The sequence below is a fragment of the Centropristis striata genome, chromosome 17 (genome assembly GCF_030273125.1).
Source record: "Centropristis striata isolate RG_2023a ecotype Rhode Island chromosome 17, C.striata_1.0, whole genome shotgun sequence".
In the NCBI taxonomy this organism is placed as follows: domain Eukaryota; kingdom Metazoa; phylum Chordata; class Actinopteri; order Perciformes; family Serranidae; genus Centropristis; species Centropristis striata.
In genome coordinates this window covers 25,753,740-25,768,546 of record NC_081533.1, presented here as the reverse complement: position 1 = coordinate 25,768,546, position 14,807 = coordinate 25,753,740, and the positions used below count along the sequence as shown (strand labels likewise).

The following is a 14,807-nucleotide window of genomic DNA, read 5'->3' as shown; positions in this document are numbered from 1 at the left end:
CGGTCCGCTCCAGCGCCTCCAGAGCGGCCGATCCAAACAACTCCCCTGGCTCCACTGGGACACTGCGGAGGGTTCTTCTGCAAGCCTCCGAGAGGGGCGACTGGGCCAGCCAGACCTGGTGCCGCATCTGAACCAGTGTGGACATCAGCCATCCGAGTTCCCTGGACATAAGAGCGAAAGCCTGCAGGGACACATCACTAAAATTCACAGTTGAAGAGTCGACCGTGGACTCCTGTAGGGATGCTGAAAGAGCAAGCATAAGGTGAGACATGGAGTTGCCTATCCGACCCATGCGAGCTGCCGCGTCATAGGCCTTAGACAGAAGGCCGTCTGTGACACGACATTGGGGAGATGGACACCTGGCATCCAACCTCAGGGCCTCATCAGGAGAGACGATGAGCGCCGCCACTGTCGGTTCAATAGCCGGCATGCAACCCAGACCAAACCTGGCTGCATCTTGCATGGCTGCCAGGGTTCGGCCATCGGATGTTGCATGACAGAGGGCTCCGGAGTCCCTCCAACATGCATGCAGTTCCCTCAGGTATTCCTCTGAAGGAGGCACTGCAAAGGCAGTCTGGGTCGGAACACACCTGAAAAAAGCACTTGCTGGAGGCAGCTGGGCTTGTGGCATGTCGAGCTGTATACAGGCCAGGGCCGTACGAATGATAGCCCCCATGGAGCTACCTTCTGATCCCCCCTCCGAGCTGTGAGCCGAAGAACGGGATCCTGCCCCCGAGGCATGGGAGATGGTGTTCTGAGGGCCTGTGATTTCCTCATATTCCCTGAATGCAGTGGCCGAGGCCGTGGTCGAGAGGACGTCATCCTCTGGGCCAGACATGGTCACAGAAGGAGTAGGCGTACCAGCACTCCCTGCACCAGTCTCAGGCTGGAGAGCCAAAAAGATGGACTTCATCTGATGAAGCTCTGCCGTCAGCTGGTCCACCCTGGAAGCCAGCTTAGACCCCCTGGCCACCCTTCTGGAGGGAACGCCTTCAGCCTCTGCGCCCGGCGCTTCAGCCGACTGGGCCGGGTCTGGTCTGGGGGCAATACTTCTGGCGAGGACACACCACCCAGAAGCTGTTCCACCCCAACCAGCCTAGCAGCCCGTACTGCTCGGTGCATGAGGCTGCAGTTCATGCACGGGCTCTCTGAAAGGCCCTCCCTCAAGTGCTCGAGGCCAAGACATGATGGGCAAAGGTCATGGCCATCCTCAGGCTGCAGAAAAGCCATGCAGGCAGAGCAACAATGAGTGGTCATCATAATTGCAACCGCCAATTATGACACCACCAAGCAGCGTATGTTGGGAGCGGGAGCGAAGACTTCCCACTGCCTTCACCAACAAGGCTGTACAAAGAAAAAGCAGCCTCTGTACTCTTGGTTTTTCTTTTTTTTAAAGTATATATAGTTATTTATGTATTCCATTGTAATAATAAATGAACATCTGGCTTAACCCAAACAAGGAATGATGTTAATTAATAACAATTAATATTAATACAATTAATATCCGACCGAAACGGCTTGGTCACAAGGCTACCGGCGGCAAGCTGCTAACTACTTAGCTTCGGCTATAGCGGCTCCAGTAAGGTTTTTTTGCATATGCTGACACTACAGCTGTAGTATATCTGCGACACGAGAAGAACAAAGGAAAAGATCCTCTGATGATACCAGAAGATATAACCTATCCATGGGTCATCAGGGGGTCACACGTGACTTTGTTGGTAAAACTACTCGACCTGTACATGCGCAAGACGAAGCCATTCAGTGCTTATGCACCGCAGATGGTGCCAGTTGAGATACAAGCAAATTCCCCATATTATTACTCAGATGTGTGTTTTATTCTGACAGGATAGGTGTAAAAGGACGGATAGAAAACCTGGCAGTGGGTGCAGATGGGGAGCCTCACCAGCTTGTTTTGTTTGCAGAGGAAAGTGTATCTACCGTCAGACAGCATGAGAGCCCTTGTCCTGTTTGTGTGCCTGGCAGTGGGCTGCCTCGCTCCGAGACCACAGCCATGCAGTGAGTCCAACAACACATGTTGACTTTTAATATGTAGTTTTCTTCTGAGTTATATGATGATGCTGTTCATTTTCACTTTACCATTTATGAGGATATTTCCTCATAAAGGCCTTCGCTGCAGCTGTGTTAATCCATTTATAATAAAACATATTTCATTTTAACAGCATCCCCACCACTGCTGACTGGACGCTTCTCTGTGGTAAGTTTTATTTCCAAAACCAAACTATACATTAAGAAAGATTGATTGAAAATATGTTTAGTTTGAACTAATATGGTCACAGGCAAAGCATTCAAAACAATCAGATTAATACAGCCAGTGTTGATAATAATGAAGGATTATGAGCATGTATTATAAAACTGCATGTTACAGTTTGCCTGAAGTTCATGACCTCAGCTTTTACTGTGTAAGTCATGTGCATGTGTAAATATTAAGTTTTGGGGAAACGCTGTATAAAGGGTAAAAATTAGGCAACAAGTTGATGTCATCTTTACAGTGATCACACACCTCTGCATCACATGACAATGATGTCATTCATGGAGCTATAAGCACAGGTAATCCTCCTCAAGTCAGCAAAATAAATCCACTTCTGAGTTTATTAGGCTCCAGCTTTTGTGCACACCAACAGAATTCTTTACCCCTGACCCACTGTGCAAAAACCTCACAGTCACTCTGCATACGTGCACTTTTCTAAAACTATTTAACTAAAAGTTGTGTATTTTTGCTTCTTTTTTTTCTCAGTGAAATGTACTGTATCAGTATACATTAGGAACATATGCTTTAAATTGGTATAATATTATCTTAAAGTTTTACCCACAGTCTTCTGTACAGTTGTCTCTTCCATTAAAAACATTAACCAGTGATCATAAAGTAGGACAAGTGTCATTTGTAAGGAGTGACTGGCTTTTATTGTCTTTGATCTTGATAACAAGTGCTTCAGTCCAATGCATGACTTTCAGGACACGGTTAAAAACGAACCACGGAAGCAGGACTCCCTCCTCCAGCCCTGGCGTTCCTATATATAAGGACGTGACTCTACTCGAGCACCAGAGTGTTTGTGGCTGACAGGCAACAGGAGCTTGGAATCCAAAAGTATGAGACTCTTCGTATTATCGTGCTTACTGGCAGGCTGCCTGGCTCTGAAGCCTCACCCATGCGGTAAGTAAAAGAACTTAAGAGAGGGGGAGGTGATTGTGTTTTATGCTTTTTCAATATTTCACATTTCAAATTTCTTCTTCAGAAAGTCCTGGTTTTATGAGTGGAGCCCTCACTGTGGTGAGTGTTACATAATGTGTTATATGAGCATCATAAAGCAGGACCTGAGCATTATGATTAGGCAGAATTACAATATGTGAAAGAGGGAGATGTAAACTGGCATGATCTGTCTTCAGTCCACACAGAATGAAAAGCTGTGGTCGTACGCCAAATACTTGTACGATGCTATGGGACAACGCATCCGCTTCATGGAGATTGGAAATTACGAGAATAAGACATTCACGCATGACGTTCTGATGCTCTACAAAGAGGTAAATAAAGCAAGCAGTTGCACATCACAAATATTTATTGTGGAGTTTTTAGAAGTGAAAAGTACAAGAACATGTTCCAATTCTGATTTACAATATGTTATTATTGTTTTTTTAATGAATAGTTGCCTTAAGCATGGGCTCCTTACTCAAAGAAGTCTATAAAAAGACAACATTTCAGAAGTACAGCACATAGAAGCAACATTAGAAATTGCAGTTCAGTTAGTTAGTTAGTTAGTCATAAGTACAATTTTATGTTGACCTTAATGTATTGGAGTTTACACTAGCTTCCTTTATCTGTCTCATCTGTCTATGAATGAAATTATGAATTTTTGTAGGCCAAGCCAGAAGTACCATCCATGTGGTGTCTATTGTGAATTCTCCTATGGGATTTTTGCATTGGATTTTGGATCATTGCAGAAAATAAACTCTATGGCAAACACACATTTCTCATGCTTACACGTTTTGTTCAGCAGGATAATCTTCACAAATGAACACAACTTTTATTATGTTTGAATCGTTAATGCAGCCGAGGAAAGTAAAAAGCTAAAGTTGCTATAGCTAACTGCTCCACGGTCACATGGGTTTTTGGTTAGATGACTGAGGGCACCACATGAGGTCTGTGGTTAACACAAGCTAAAGAGATGTTCATGTTTTGTTGACATAAGATAGGTTAACAAATATCCCACTTGTGAATTTGTGAGTTTTTACAGGTCCTTAAAAAGGTGGTTGCTAACAAGTGGCTAAATGAGACTTCAGTGGTTGTCGGGGACATTAAACATCAACACGCCAGACACAGACAGGAACTCTCTCACTAGTCCACCTCACAGCCTCTCGTCATGTTTTTCAGTGCTCTTGCAAACTCTTGTAGGTTATTATTATGTTAATAAACAATTTATAAGGCTACAGATTCTCCAGCTTGTCAAAACTGCTGGTTAGCTTGTCAGAGATCGTCTGAAGCTAACAGTAGTGATGTTCAAGTCATGCGACCGTGGTGTAGTTTGCTATAGTATAATGTTAGATTTTTACTTCTGTCAGCTGCATTATGCTTCAAACATGATAAAAGTGGTGTTCATTTGTGAAGATTATCCTGCTGAACAAAACGGGTAAGCATCAGAAATGTGTGTTTGCCACATAGTTTATTTTCTGCAATGATACAAAATCCAATGCAAAAAATAAGACTACAAAAATTTGTCATTTTGTTTGCTCTCTATTAAAAATTATGTAGAAAAAGGTATAAAAATAAGAAAGGAAAAAAAGTCAAATTAATCTAAATTAGCAACAGTCCTCATCCTACGACTTTTCTCCTTCAGGCTGTCATGTACGAGATTAACGACCATGACCGCACATGCAAGAAGAGTCCTCTGAAGGCAGACTTTCCAACTATGGGAATCCCAAAAGACGCAACTCTGCTGGATCAGTATGTTGTGGGCACTTCATCTGGACCTGGAAAAGGACTCCTGGTTAACACTTGGACAGGAGAATTGCCTGAAAAAGCAGGTGAGAGAGTTTCCAGTCACAGAAAGGTCTTTTATTTGTCTGTTTCTTCCCTCCCAGTTTATTAATACATTCATTTTCACCTCTAAACGTACAGGAAAATACATAAGTACAGTCACTGAATTCGGATGCATCCCTGTCAGCATTTTGTACAAAACTGACCAGTATGGATGGATAGTGCTAAGGTAAGCTTACATTCACATCCACACTGTGAATATCACTCTTGTGAGGGTGACAGGCCACATGCTGAAATCAGAAATATCAGCCAAGTTGACAGGTCTTTCTGTTCACTAGCTACTTCAACAACGTCATTGGGATTCCAGACCCCAGTCACCTCAACCCTCCAGACTTCTGCCAGGACGCAGAGATGAACAGTGAAGAGGAGCCGGCAGACTTTCTCAGCGTGTTCCATAAAATGCACTGAGGGCGTACTTTCACTAATGATTTGAAATAAAACAAGTTGAGCCACTGAATCACAGCTTTGCTATGTGATATTCATCACACTTACTACAGCTAAAACCATGTCAATCTATGGATCTTGATCTTTTTTTCAGTTTTCTTTTCTTTCTACATTTTCTGTCTTGAACTTAAAGGCACACTTATGAATATTGACAACAGATCATATTTTCGAAACAAAGGTTTAAAACCTTTTGTCTACACTCAGAGATCATAACCAATTATTAAAAATAAATACAATCTAAATACTGTATTGTGTGTTTTTTTTCTGTCCATTCCAATTAAGTAAAAATGACAATCGCCTTAAGAGATATATTTTCAACAAAAACAATAGTTATTAGTTATGGTTAACTCATATCAATGAATAAAGTGATACTTTAAAAAGATAATTAGCAAATTATTCTCGACCGTTTTTTAAATCAGGGTTGGACAACACCACGCCATAGTCAATGACAAGTAGAAGGTAGACTCCACCAAATTCTCTTTTCCACACACATAAAAAATTAAGACTGGTTTCCACAGTAAAATTCAAGTAAAAAGGTTTTTAAAAGTGGATATCAACTCTATCAGCTGTGTGGATTAATGAGAGCAATTTGTCAGGATGAGGACCTCGGGACAACGCTGGTTGGGTTAGATGACTATGGAGAAAATGATTCCTGCCAAGTTCATAGAGGATTCTTTAATTCCAGATCAGGGAGGCTACAAAAGTGAATGCGTGGTTCTGAAAATACAAGAAACAAAAAGCTTTAAATCACATTCTTCCAAACGTATACATTTATACAAACTTGAACAATCTGGTGATACATTCATAGAACTAAAGTTATTAACAGTTATTGTACTCTCAGGAAAACAAAAAAATATATATTAATAATAAATGCCAAATAGCAAACATGTATTTATAGAATGTGTATAGAATGTATGTACAGTACAGGCCAAAAGTTTGGACACACCCATCTCATTCAATGCGTTTTTCTTTATTTTCATGACTATTTACATTGTAGATTCTCACTGAAGGCATCAAAACTATGAATGAACACATATGGAATTATGTACTTAACAAAAAAAGTGTGAAATAACTGAAAACATGTCTTTTATTTTAGATTCCTCAAAGTAGCCACCCTTTGCTTACTAGAATATAAGACATGTTTTCAGTTATTTCACACTTTTTTGTTAAGTACATAATTCCACATGTGTTCATTAATAGTTTTGATGAATTTACAATGTAAATAGTCATGAAAATAAAGGAAAAACATTGAATGAGAAGGTGTGTCCAAACTTTTGGCCTGTACTGTATATGTCTTATTTTTTTATATTCTTATGCGTATTGTGTTGTTATATCTATGTGCCTGTATCTTGAGCTGCTATGACAACTAAATTTCCCTACTGCAGGATAAATAAAGTTTTATGTAATCTTATCTTATCTTAACAAGCACTATATATCATCACATAAACTTTCTCTACATCTTCAGAAACATGGGCCGATCCTCACCTGATCCACTCACGCACACAATCACAAAGTAGAAAAGGCCTAAATTGTTTCTACTTGTCATAACGCGACCATCTGTCACCGTTCTGCAGCAGGTACTGTGTTTTGCTCGCTCCCGATGCGCGCTCCCGAAGCATGCTCCATACTTATGCAACAATCATCAGGTGACATCAGGTGACTTTTGTACACATTTGTTTTTTTAACCTCTTGAACCCAAACATTTAAAATTCTAAATTCCTTGGATTTTAAAGTTGTTTTTTTCCTTTTGACTTAAACTTTCTGTTATGTTCCTTTCTCAGGAACAGCAATAATGTTCATGGCTCAATTTTGACCCCGGCCCCGGTCAATATACATATTGAACAGACCTACATATAAAATACAATGATTTTACATGACATTGATTTTTTTTTTTTTTACTTTTAGCTATTTTTAAAAAATATTTTTAAAATTTGAAATCAATCAATTTGACCCACAACATAACAGGAGGGTTAATATAACTTTTTTTTAATGGTGCCTTTGTTCCATTGGTGCCAGTTGAGATACAAGCAAATTCCCCATATTATTACTCAGATGTGTGTTTTATTCTGACAGGAAAGGTGTAAAAGGATGGATAGAAAACCTGGCAGTGGATCCAGACCAGGAGCCTCACCAGCTTGTTTATAAGGAAGTGAGCGCTCTGAGGCAGCAGCATATTTGTTTGCAGTGGAAAGTGTATCTACTGTCAGACAGCATGAGAGCCCTCGTCCTGTTTGTGTGCCTGGCAGTGGGCTGCCTCGCTCAGAAACCACAGCCATGCAGTGAGTACAACAATACATGTTGAATTTTAATATATAGTTTTCTTCTGAGTTATATGATGATGCTGTTCATTTTCACTTTACCATTTATGAGGATATTTCCTCATAAAGGCCTTCGCTGCAGCTGTGTTAATCCATTTATAATAAAACATATTTCATTTTAACAGCATCCCCACCACTGCTGACTGGACGCTTCTCTGTGGTAAGTTTTATTTCCTCAGACAGGCCTCCTCACTGTCTCATTTTAAATCTCTTCTTAAAACCCACCTCTTCTCGATGGCTTTTAACACCACGTTGAGTGTTGATTTTACGTTTTTTTTGTTTTTATTTGTATACATGCATATTTTATTTTGTGCGGGCAGTACATTTTACATTTTATTTTATTTATTTTTATCCCATTTTTAATTTATTTTATCTTATCGCATCTTACTGTTCTCCTGTTGACTACATCTCTTTGTATTGTGTTATCTATCTATTGTTTGTGCAGCACTTTGGAAACTTTGTGTTTGCTAAAATTGTGCTATATAAATAAAGTGGATTGGATTGGATTGGATTTCCAAAACCAAACTATATATTAAAAAAGATTGATTGAAAATATGTTTAATTTGAACTAATATGGTCACAGGCAAAGCATTGTTCGCTGTCAGAATAAAATGTTCATTCACATGTTTGTCATTGGTTCAAGGCCACCGCAAGTGGGAAGCTGATGGCTTATGCCAAGTACATGTATGACGCACTGGGACAGCGCATCCGCTTCAAAGAGTTTGGATCTTACAACAATAAAACCTTCCAGATTGAGGCACTTTTACTCTTCAGACAGGTACATAGCATTGTATGTACATTAGAAGATAACATGCACAACATAAACAGCTGTATAATGCCATCTTGTCCTGCAGGGTGTCATGTACAAGATCAACTACAGGAACAGAACATGCTGCAAGAAGTCACTGTATGCAAACTTCCACCCACTCGAGATCCCACAGAATTCCACCCTGCTGGCACAGGTTGTGTTGGGCAGCTCCTCTGGTCCAGGACAGGGACTCCTGGTCAACACCTGGGCTGGAGAGGTGCAGATGAAGAAGGGGACAGGTACAGTAAAAAGGGAAACTACACAATACGAGTCATGTGGTAGCACATGACTTTGTCAGCTGTCTAATCACTGCTTTTGTCTTTTTCACTCACAAACCAGTTTTTCTGGTTGTGCGGCTGGTGCTAACTTGTGACACACTTCTGTTTTTGCAGCACAGTACATGAGCACTGTCACCGAGTTTGGATGCATCCCCGTCAGCACTCTGTTTCATACCAGTAGAAGTGGATGGGTGATGACAAGGTCAGTACATGCACATGACAACCCACAAAATGGGAAGTGTAAGATTTCTCAACACAAGCTTGTTAGAAAAATAAAAACTGAATACAATATGACTAAGTCTCACAGGAGATCAACACGTCCTCGTACCAAAACATAACAGTTGTAGTAGGCCAAATCAAATTATTTTTACTTTTACTTTCAGTATGCGCAGCAGCTGTCCTTACCATGCATGTACTGTTGCATATAATATGTACACAATTGAGACACACTACGAAGTTTAAGTTTTGGGATTTTTTTTCAACGTGTTTCAGAGTTTATAATGGGTGTGTATTGCATGGAATGTTAAGACCTAGAGTGGATGATGTCACACTAAGAGTGGAGAAATGCTGGGAAGTTATCTGAAATGTTTCCAAACAACCTGTCCTCCCTCCCAAAACTTTCACTCTGTATAAATCATTCATAGGCCAGATTGTAGAGAAATTTGTGCTGGTTGTAGACATCCTACTCTGGAATCAGTTGGACTTACAGTTTTGGCTCAGTGCGCCTCAATGTGACAGCATCTCCATCCAACTCTCACATAGAGACTAATGATAACTGGAACCAGAAATTTCTAGAAAAAACAGAAAAGGACAGTTTTCTAACCTATGATGTTGCTCAAATTTTTTTGAGCAGACATGAAACCTACATCAATGCATTCAGGAGAGCCTTATCTTTCTGATGAGCACAATATTTTGTGGTTAGGACACACGGTTTTTGGAAAAAGAAGAGTAGTTTGAGAGGTGCGTTCTCCATTAAAGGACTTTTTCAGCTGTTAGTTATCAGCTGATGTGCTCCACTCCCTAATGCTACACTAATCACTATAGCAACCAGCCAACATGAGCGAGAGAGCTCATGATGCCTTCAAAATAAAAGCCCCACAAAGTGAATAGTGGTTTTCTAACTTTTTGTGCCCAAGGCACACCAAATTGCAAGCCAAAATCTCAAGGCACATCTATATTGATATTCTTTCAGTACTGCTTTCAGTAGTCACTTCCACCTTGTTACTGCTTCACTTCTAGTATTTATTTACTGTTTAAACTGTCGTCTATAAAACCTTACTAAGAAATATCTGACTTAAACCTAGACCAGTGGTTTTGTAGCCTACCAAACCATATGTTTATGTATAATTAAAGTTGCTCTTGCATGTTCTCTGCAATACCAAAGGCTCATATGGGTTATTTTTGGTGGTTTCAGCAGGTGCAAATGATGTCGATCAGCCAAACCACAGCACCTCCCTCTGACTCTTTTTGTGCCTAAATCGAAACAACCTGCACCGCTTGACAACATTAACCATGTGTATAAAATAGCATTTATTACATTTAGGTATGAGGACATGTTGATCTCCTGCTGCCAGTAACAGGCACTCATTTTGGCAATACTGCTGTGAACCATTAATTGCGTGTGGTTGTCACAAAATTCCATGGCACATCTGGACTTGTCTCACTGGACACCACTTGGGAACCACTGCCTTAGTAGAATAAATGTCTGGGACCCAGGACAAGGCTGCTTTTCAAAGTAAAAGCCACACAAAGTAACAATATCTCCATAGGAAGGGCATGGCAATATTATCAAGCTCCAGCACACCATCAAAATGATTATGATTATACGTATACTTACCACCATACTGAATAGCACACTTTCTACTTTTGCATATTTATTATTACAACATAACATACCGTGTACATATATATGTGTGTGTGTGTGTGTGTGTGTGTGTGTGTGTTCTGTTTACATTTTATATCTGGTTTTCTATGCTTTTTTGCGTAAATCCCTTGCAAATATAAACATGTATATTTTTCTCTGTTCTTTTTATTCATTATTCATATTACAACATATTTAACATGCCACAATAATTTTTCACTCTGTACAATATCTGTGTAATACAATACTATATATATATATATATATATATATATATATACATATATATATATATATATACATATATATATACATATATATATATACATATATATATATATATAGTATATAATGTATGTATATTTATGTATGAAGGTAATATCTTCTGTATTTTATTTTCATTTTCATTTTCATTTTATTTTTATATCTTTTAAAAAAATCCCCCGTCTGTATCTTGAACTTTGACCCTCTTGCTCATAAATGCTGCACAGAGGACATGGGTTAAACAGAGCCAGGAGGGCATGCTGGCTTGCATACTGTAAAATGATGCAGTAGGACATCCTGGCATTTTTTTGGCATACTTCATTTGACATACTATGTATGGGCACACACTACATCTTTTTCTCTCTGTGGTACTATTGGTGTTGTTTCACACAGGACACTGATGGTGGTTTCCTGGGTCAAAGTCCTGTGTGTTTATCTCTTGTACTTGGTCACCTGACTTCCCTCTTTCCTTTCCTGTCATAACTACAGGGTCAACAGAGGTCCCTGCCTAACAACTGCTTGTACAAATGACATTATAGTAGCCTTGGATATATAGGAGCATGGTCTGGTCTCTCCCTTTCTTGCTGAGAGTTAGAACAAAACACTGATAAAATGATTAGATACAAAATTTGAACCTGTAGATCGCAAGCTAATATAAAGACTAGTAAAAGCAAAATTTGGCTTTATATATAGGGTTATGAAGCTTTGTGTTCCTGGTTGCAGTAAATTACAGGAGCATCAATCATTTTTTTCTCTGGATGACTTCATCATGTGTTCTTCCTGTTTTTCTCCTTCAGCTTCTTTAACAACGTGATCGGATTAGTGGACCCTCAAAAGCTCATCCCTCCAGATTTCTGTAAGGGCGCCCAGCTGGAGGAAGAGAAGGATGAGGAGCCAGAGACCTTCTTCAGCTTGTTTTAAAATGGAATCTTTTCAGAAATGTTGTGCACCGTGCTGATGATATCTACTGATTATGATTCTTTGCACTGATTTGTTTACTTATTTACTGTTACTGGTGTTGCAACCTTTGTGTTCTAGCGTTAAAAAACAATCAGGGAGTAAGTCAAATGTTACAGCTTTTCATTATGGTGTTTTGGTTTTTGTGGAATATTAAAATTTGTGTAATGAGGTCTTTTGTCTGATTTCAAGAGTTCACAGCCATGCCAGTTGATCTCTGAAGTCTGACAATAGATGTGTCATTACTCTACTAATTACTCTACTAGCACATAGTATCATATAGTCGTTGTGTCCATTCATAAAGTTGATTAAAATAACTACCCTCTATGAACGGGATTGATTGAAAGGACTAGTGTTACACAGCCTTCCCAAGACACAGTACGGCATTCATTTAATCTACCTGACAAGCTATAAATGCCCTTTCAAGTTTGTGAACTGATTTACATTGCTCATGGAAAAAAATATAAAATAAATAGAGCTTCAATACTGCCGTTTCATGAAAGTCCTTTTATAAATTCTACCTTTGTGAAGATTATAATGCTCAGTATTTGTTAATACTGGTGTAGAGATGTCTAGCATGATCAACGTACTTTGCTAAAGTGTTTTTACACATTTTTGGGTAAACTACATTCTGTTTGCACTTTTTTTCTCCTACATTTTTCGACATACTATATTATACAGTTTTTATTAAATCTTTGGACCTATTGAATGGACTGACTTTTTTCTTTCTTTTTGGGGACATAATATACTATTACCATGATCAAAATACAATTCTGAAGCGTTTTTAGGCATTTCTGGACAAACTACACTATGATAGTTTTTGGTTTTAGTTGTTGACGATTTTTATTTTAGTGTAAACTTTATATGGAGGTTATGGTGGAGCATTTCGGGGGCCAGTTTATTTAAAAAATGTATGACTTTTTCTCGATAATATGTAGTTCTTCATACTATAGTATGACCCTTTTTTTCTCCACACATTTTGGACGTACTATAATGTTTTCTTTCTGTCATTGGGCCATTTTAAGCACTTTTTCAGGCATTTTAAAATTTGATCATTTTTGACAAAAATCAACATACTACAGTCTGACTTCTTTTCAAAATTTTGGACACCTCATATTATGGTGGTTTTCTGTAATTTTTGGACAGATTATGCTTTAATATTAATAAACAGAGTATAATTTGGCCATTTTAAGCATTTTGGGGCATTTTGAAATGTTGAGATGTCTTTTTGACATTTTTTGTTTGTATAGTTATTATACTATAATGGCGATCTTTGGACCACTTATAATATGCCATTTTTCTGTAATTTTTGGACATGATGTGCTATAAAATGTATTTAAAATATCATTGGACATACCATAATATGGTGTTTTGAAATCATTTTTTTGGATAAACTATAGTATTAACATGATCCACTATTCTTCAGAGCTTTTTTGTACATTTTTGTAGATAGTACACTATGATTATTACTACAACATACTATAGTGCGGCAGTTTTTTTTGTTTTTTAAATTTTGGCCATACTATAATATGGTACTTTTTATATTATTCGACATACTGTACGATTATGATGGACACACAAATATTCTTTATTCTTTATATCCTGGAGCAGAGTTCTTCTTCTTTGAATGCTGCTCATTGTAGTCCATAAATGGCATTCTCTAGATATTTCTTGTAATGTTTGGGCTATTGGGTCATTTATGAGGGTTTTTTTATTATTATTGTAGCACATTGTAGTCAAAATCCTGTATATTTTAAAGAAAATGTCACTATTTTTTCTCATTAAATGTAACTTAGACATGATTAAAGTACACTGTAAGTGCAGCCCTGGTCTTTGACATGTAAATATATTTTATTCTTTTCTTTACCACTTTATAGATTTCCTCATTTAGAATTGAGTCCCACAATTCCAAGTATAGACTGTATATAACTAATTAAAGACAGTTGTTTGAGGCATTAAAGTCATGCAAACACAAGAGGGCAGTGTTGCCCTTTGCTGCGCACAGTTTTTCTGAACAGAATGTTTTTCTTGTTTTCCCTCCTTTTTTTAATGGATAGATTATGTCAAGCACTTTACATATTGAGCTTCATGTTTGTTGTATAATAATATGTGGGGGGTTGATGATACTTATCTTACATATTACAGTGTATTTGTGTGTTGTAAATGTAAGTATAAAAGCATTATGCTTACAACATTATATATTTTATTTCAAAGTCTACTGAGCATAGAAAAAGCATGCATCTCATAATAAATTCATACTAGTGTTTCACCTGCATAATAACGGTCACTTAAAAAATGTCTAGTCATATGTATGTGTGTGTGTGTGTGTGTGACTTAAAAATAAATTCCATTTTGATAAGAGAACATTGTTTTTCCATTTTTCATTTTGCAAGAGATTTGCTCAGTTTTCACTTTGGTGAGTGTGTTAATGTGTGTAGAGTTCTGAGAATATGAGGTACACAGAAAAAAACTGAGAAAAACTGTTGAAAAACCATTCAACAAAAAAATATTTTGCATTCCAAATACAATACCTTTTTCTTTATTTACATTATGTACTTTAGCTGCCCTTACAAAGAAAGAAATGCAAAATGCAAAAAAAACACAATATTTTTGCTAAACCCAATTTGATATACTATATATAGGAACATACTGAATCTTTCTGCTATGACCAGAAGATGACAGAGGACAACAAGTAATGCATAGATATATTTTTAATGTGATATGGAATTAGACCACATCGAATATATCGATATAGTTCAAATTTGCCCTGTGATCCTTGCTCCAGGCAAGCTGCAATCTTTTATTTAAGATTTTTTTATTGAAATTT

The 14,807-nt window shown here is 38.1% G+C and overlaps 2 protein-coding genes across 2 annotated transcripts; both read left to right on the top strand.

Annotated features, from left to right (window-relative positions):
• Positions 1-1,874: 1,874 nt before the first annotated feature.
• Positions 1,875-12,684, top strand: LOC131989247 (uncharacterized). The gene is made up of 13 exons (XM_059354436.1): positions 1,875-2,016; positions 2,181-2,215; positions 3,406-3,540; positions 4,851-5,037; positions 5,132-5,219; positions 5,329-5,437; positions 7,049-7,140; positions 7,568-7,773; positions 7,938-7,972; positions 8,456-8,590; positions 8,667-8,859; positions 9,013-9,100; positions 11,821-12,684. Exons 1-13 carry the CDS (start codon positions 1,890-1,892, stop codon positions 11,942-11,944), a joined length of 1,554 nt encoding a protein of 517 aa, XP_059210419.1. The 5' UTR covers positions 1,875-1,889; the 3' UTR covers positions 11,945-12,684.
• LOC131989796 (ependymin-like) lies at positions 2,999-5,741 on the top strand. The gene is made up of 6 exons (XM_059355129.1): positions 2,999-3,172; positions 3,255-3,289; positions 3,406-3,540; positions 4,851-5,037; positions 5,132-5,219; positions 5,329-5,741. The coding sequence occupies exons 1-6, from the start codon at positions 3,109-3,111 to the stop codon at positions 5,456-5,458; spliced, it is 639 nt and encodes a 212-aa protein (XP_059211112.1). The 5' UTR covers positions 2,999-3,108; the 3' UTR covers positions 5,459-5,741.
• Positions 12,685-14,807: the final 2,123 nt, after the last annotated feature.

Bases quoted from the DNA above. Each gene is read 5' to 3' on its own strand.
- LOC131989247 (XM_059354436.1), top strand. From the start codon at position 1,890: ATGGGGAGCCTCACCAGCTTGTTTTGTTTGCAGAGGAAAGTGTATCTA. The intron at 2,017-2,180 runs GTGAGTCCAACA...TCATTTTAACAG, and splicing joins TCCGAGACCACAGCCATGCA to CATCCCCACCACTGCTGACT. The intron at 7,973-8,455 runs GTAAGTTTTATT...CATTGGTTCAAG, and splicing joins TGACTGGACGCTTCTCTGTG to GCCACCGCAAGTGGGAAGCT.
- LOC131989796 (XM_059355129.1), top strand. From the start codon at position 3,109: ATGAGACTCTTCGTATTATCGTGCTTACTGGCAGGCTGCCTGGCTCTG. The intron at 3,173-3,254 runs GTAAGTAAAAGA...TTTCTTCTTCAG, and splicing joins TCTGAAGCCTCACCCATGCG to AAAGTCCTGGTTTTATGAGT. The intron at 3,541-4,850 runs GTAAATAAAGCA...TTTCTCCTTCAG, and splicing joins TTCTGATGCTCTACAAAGAG to GCTGTCATGTACGAGATTAA.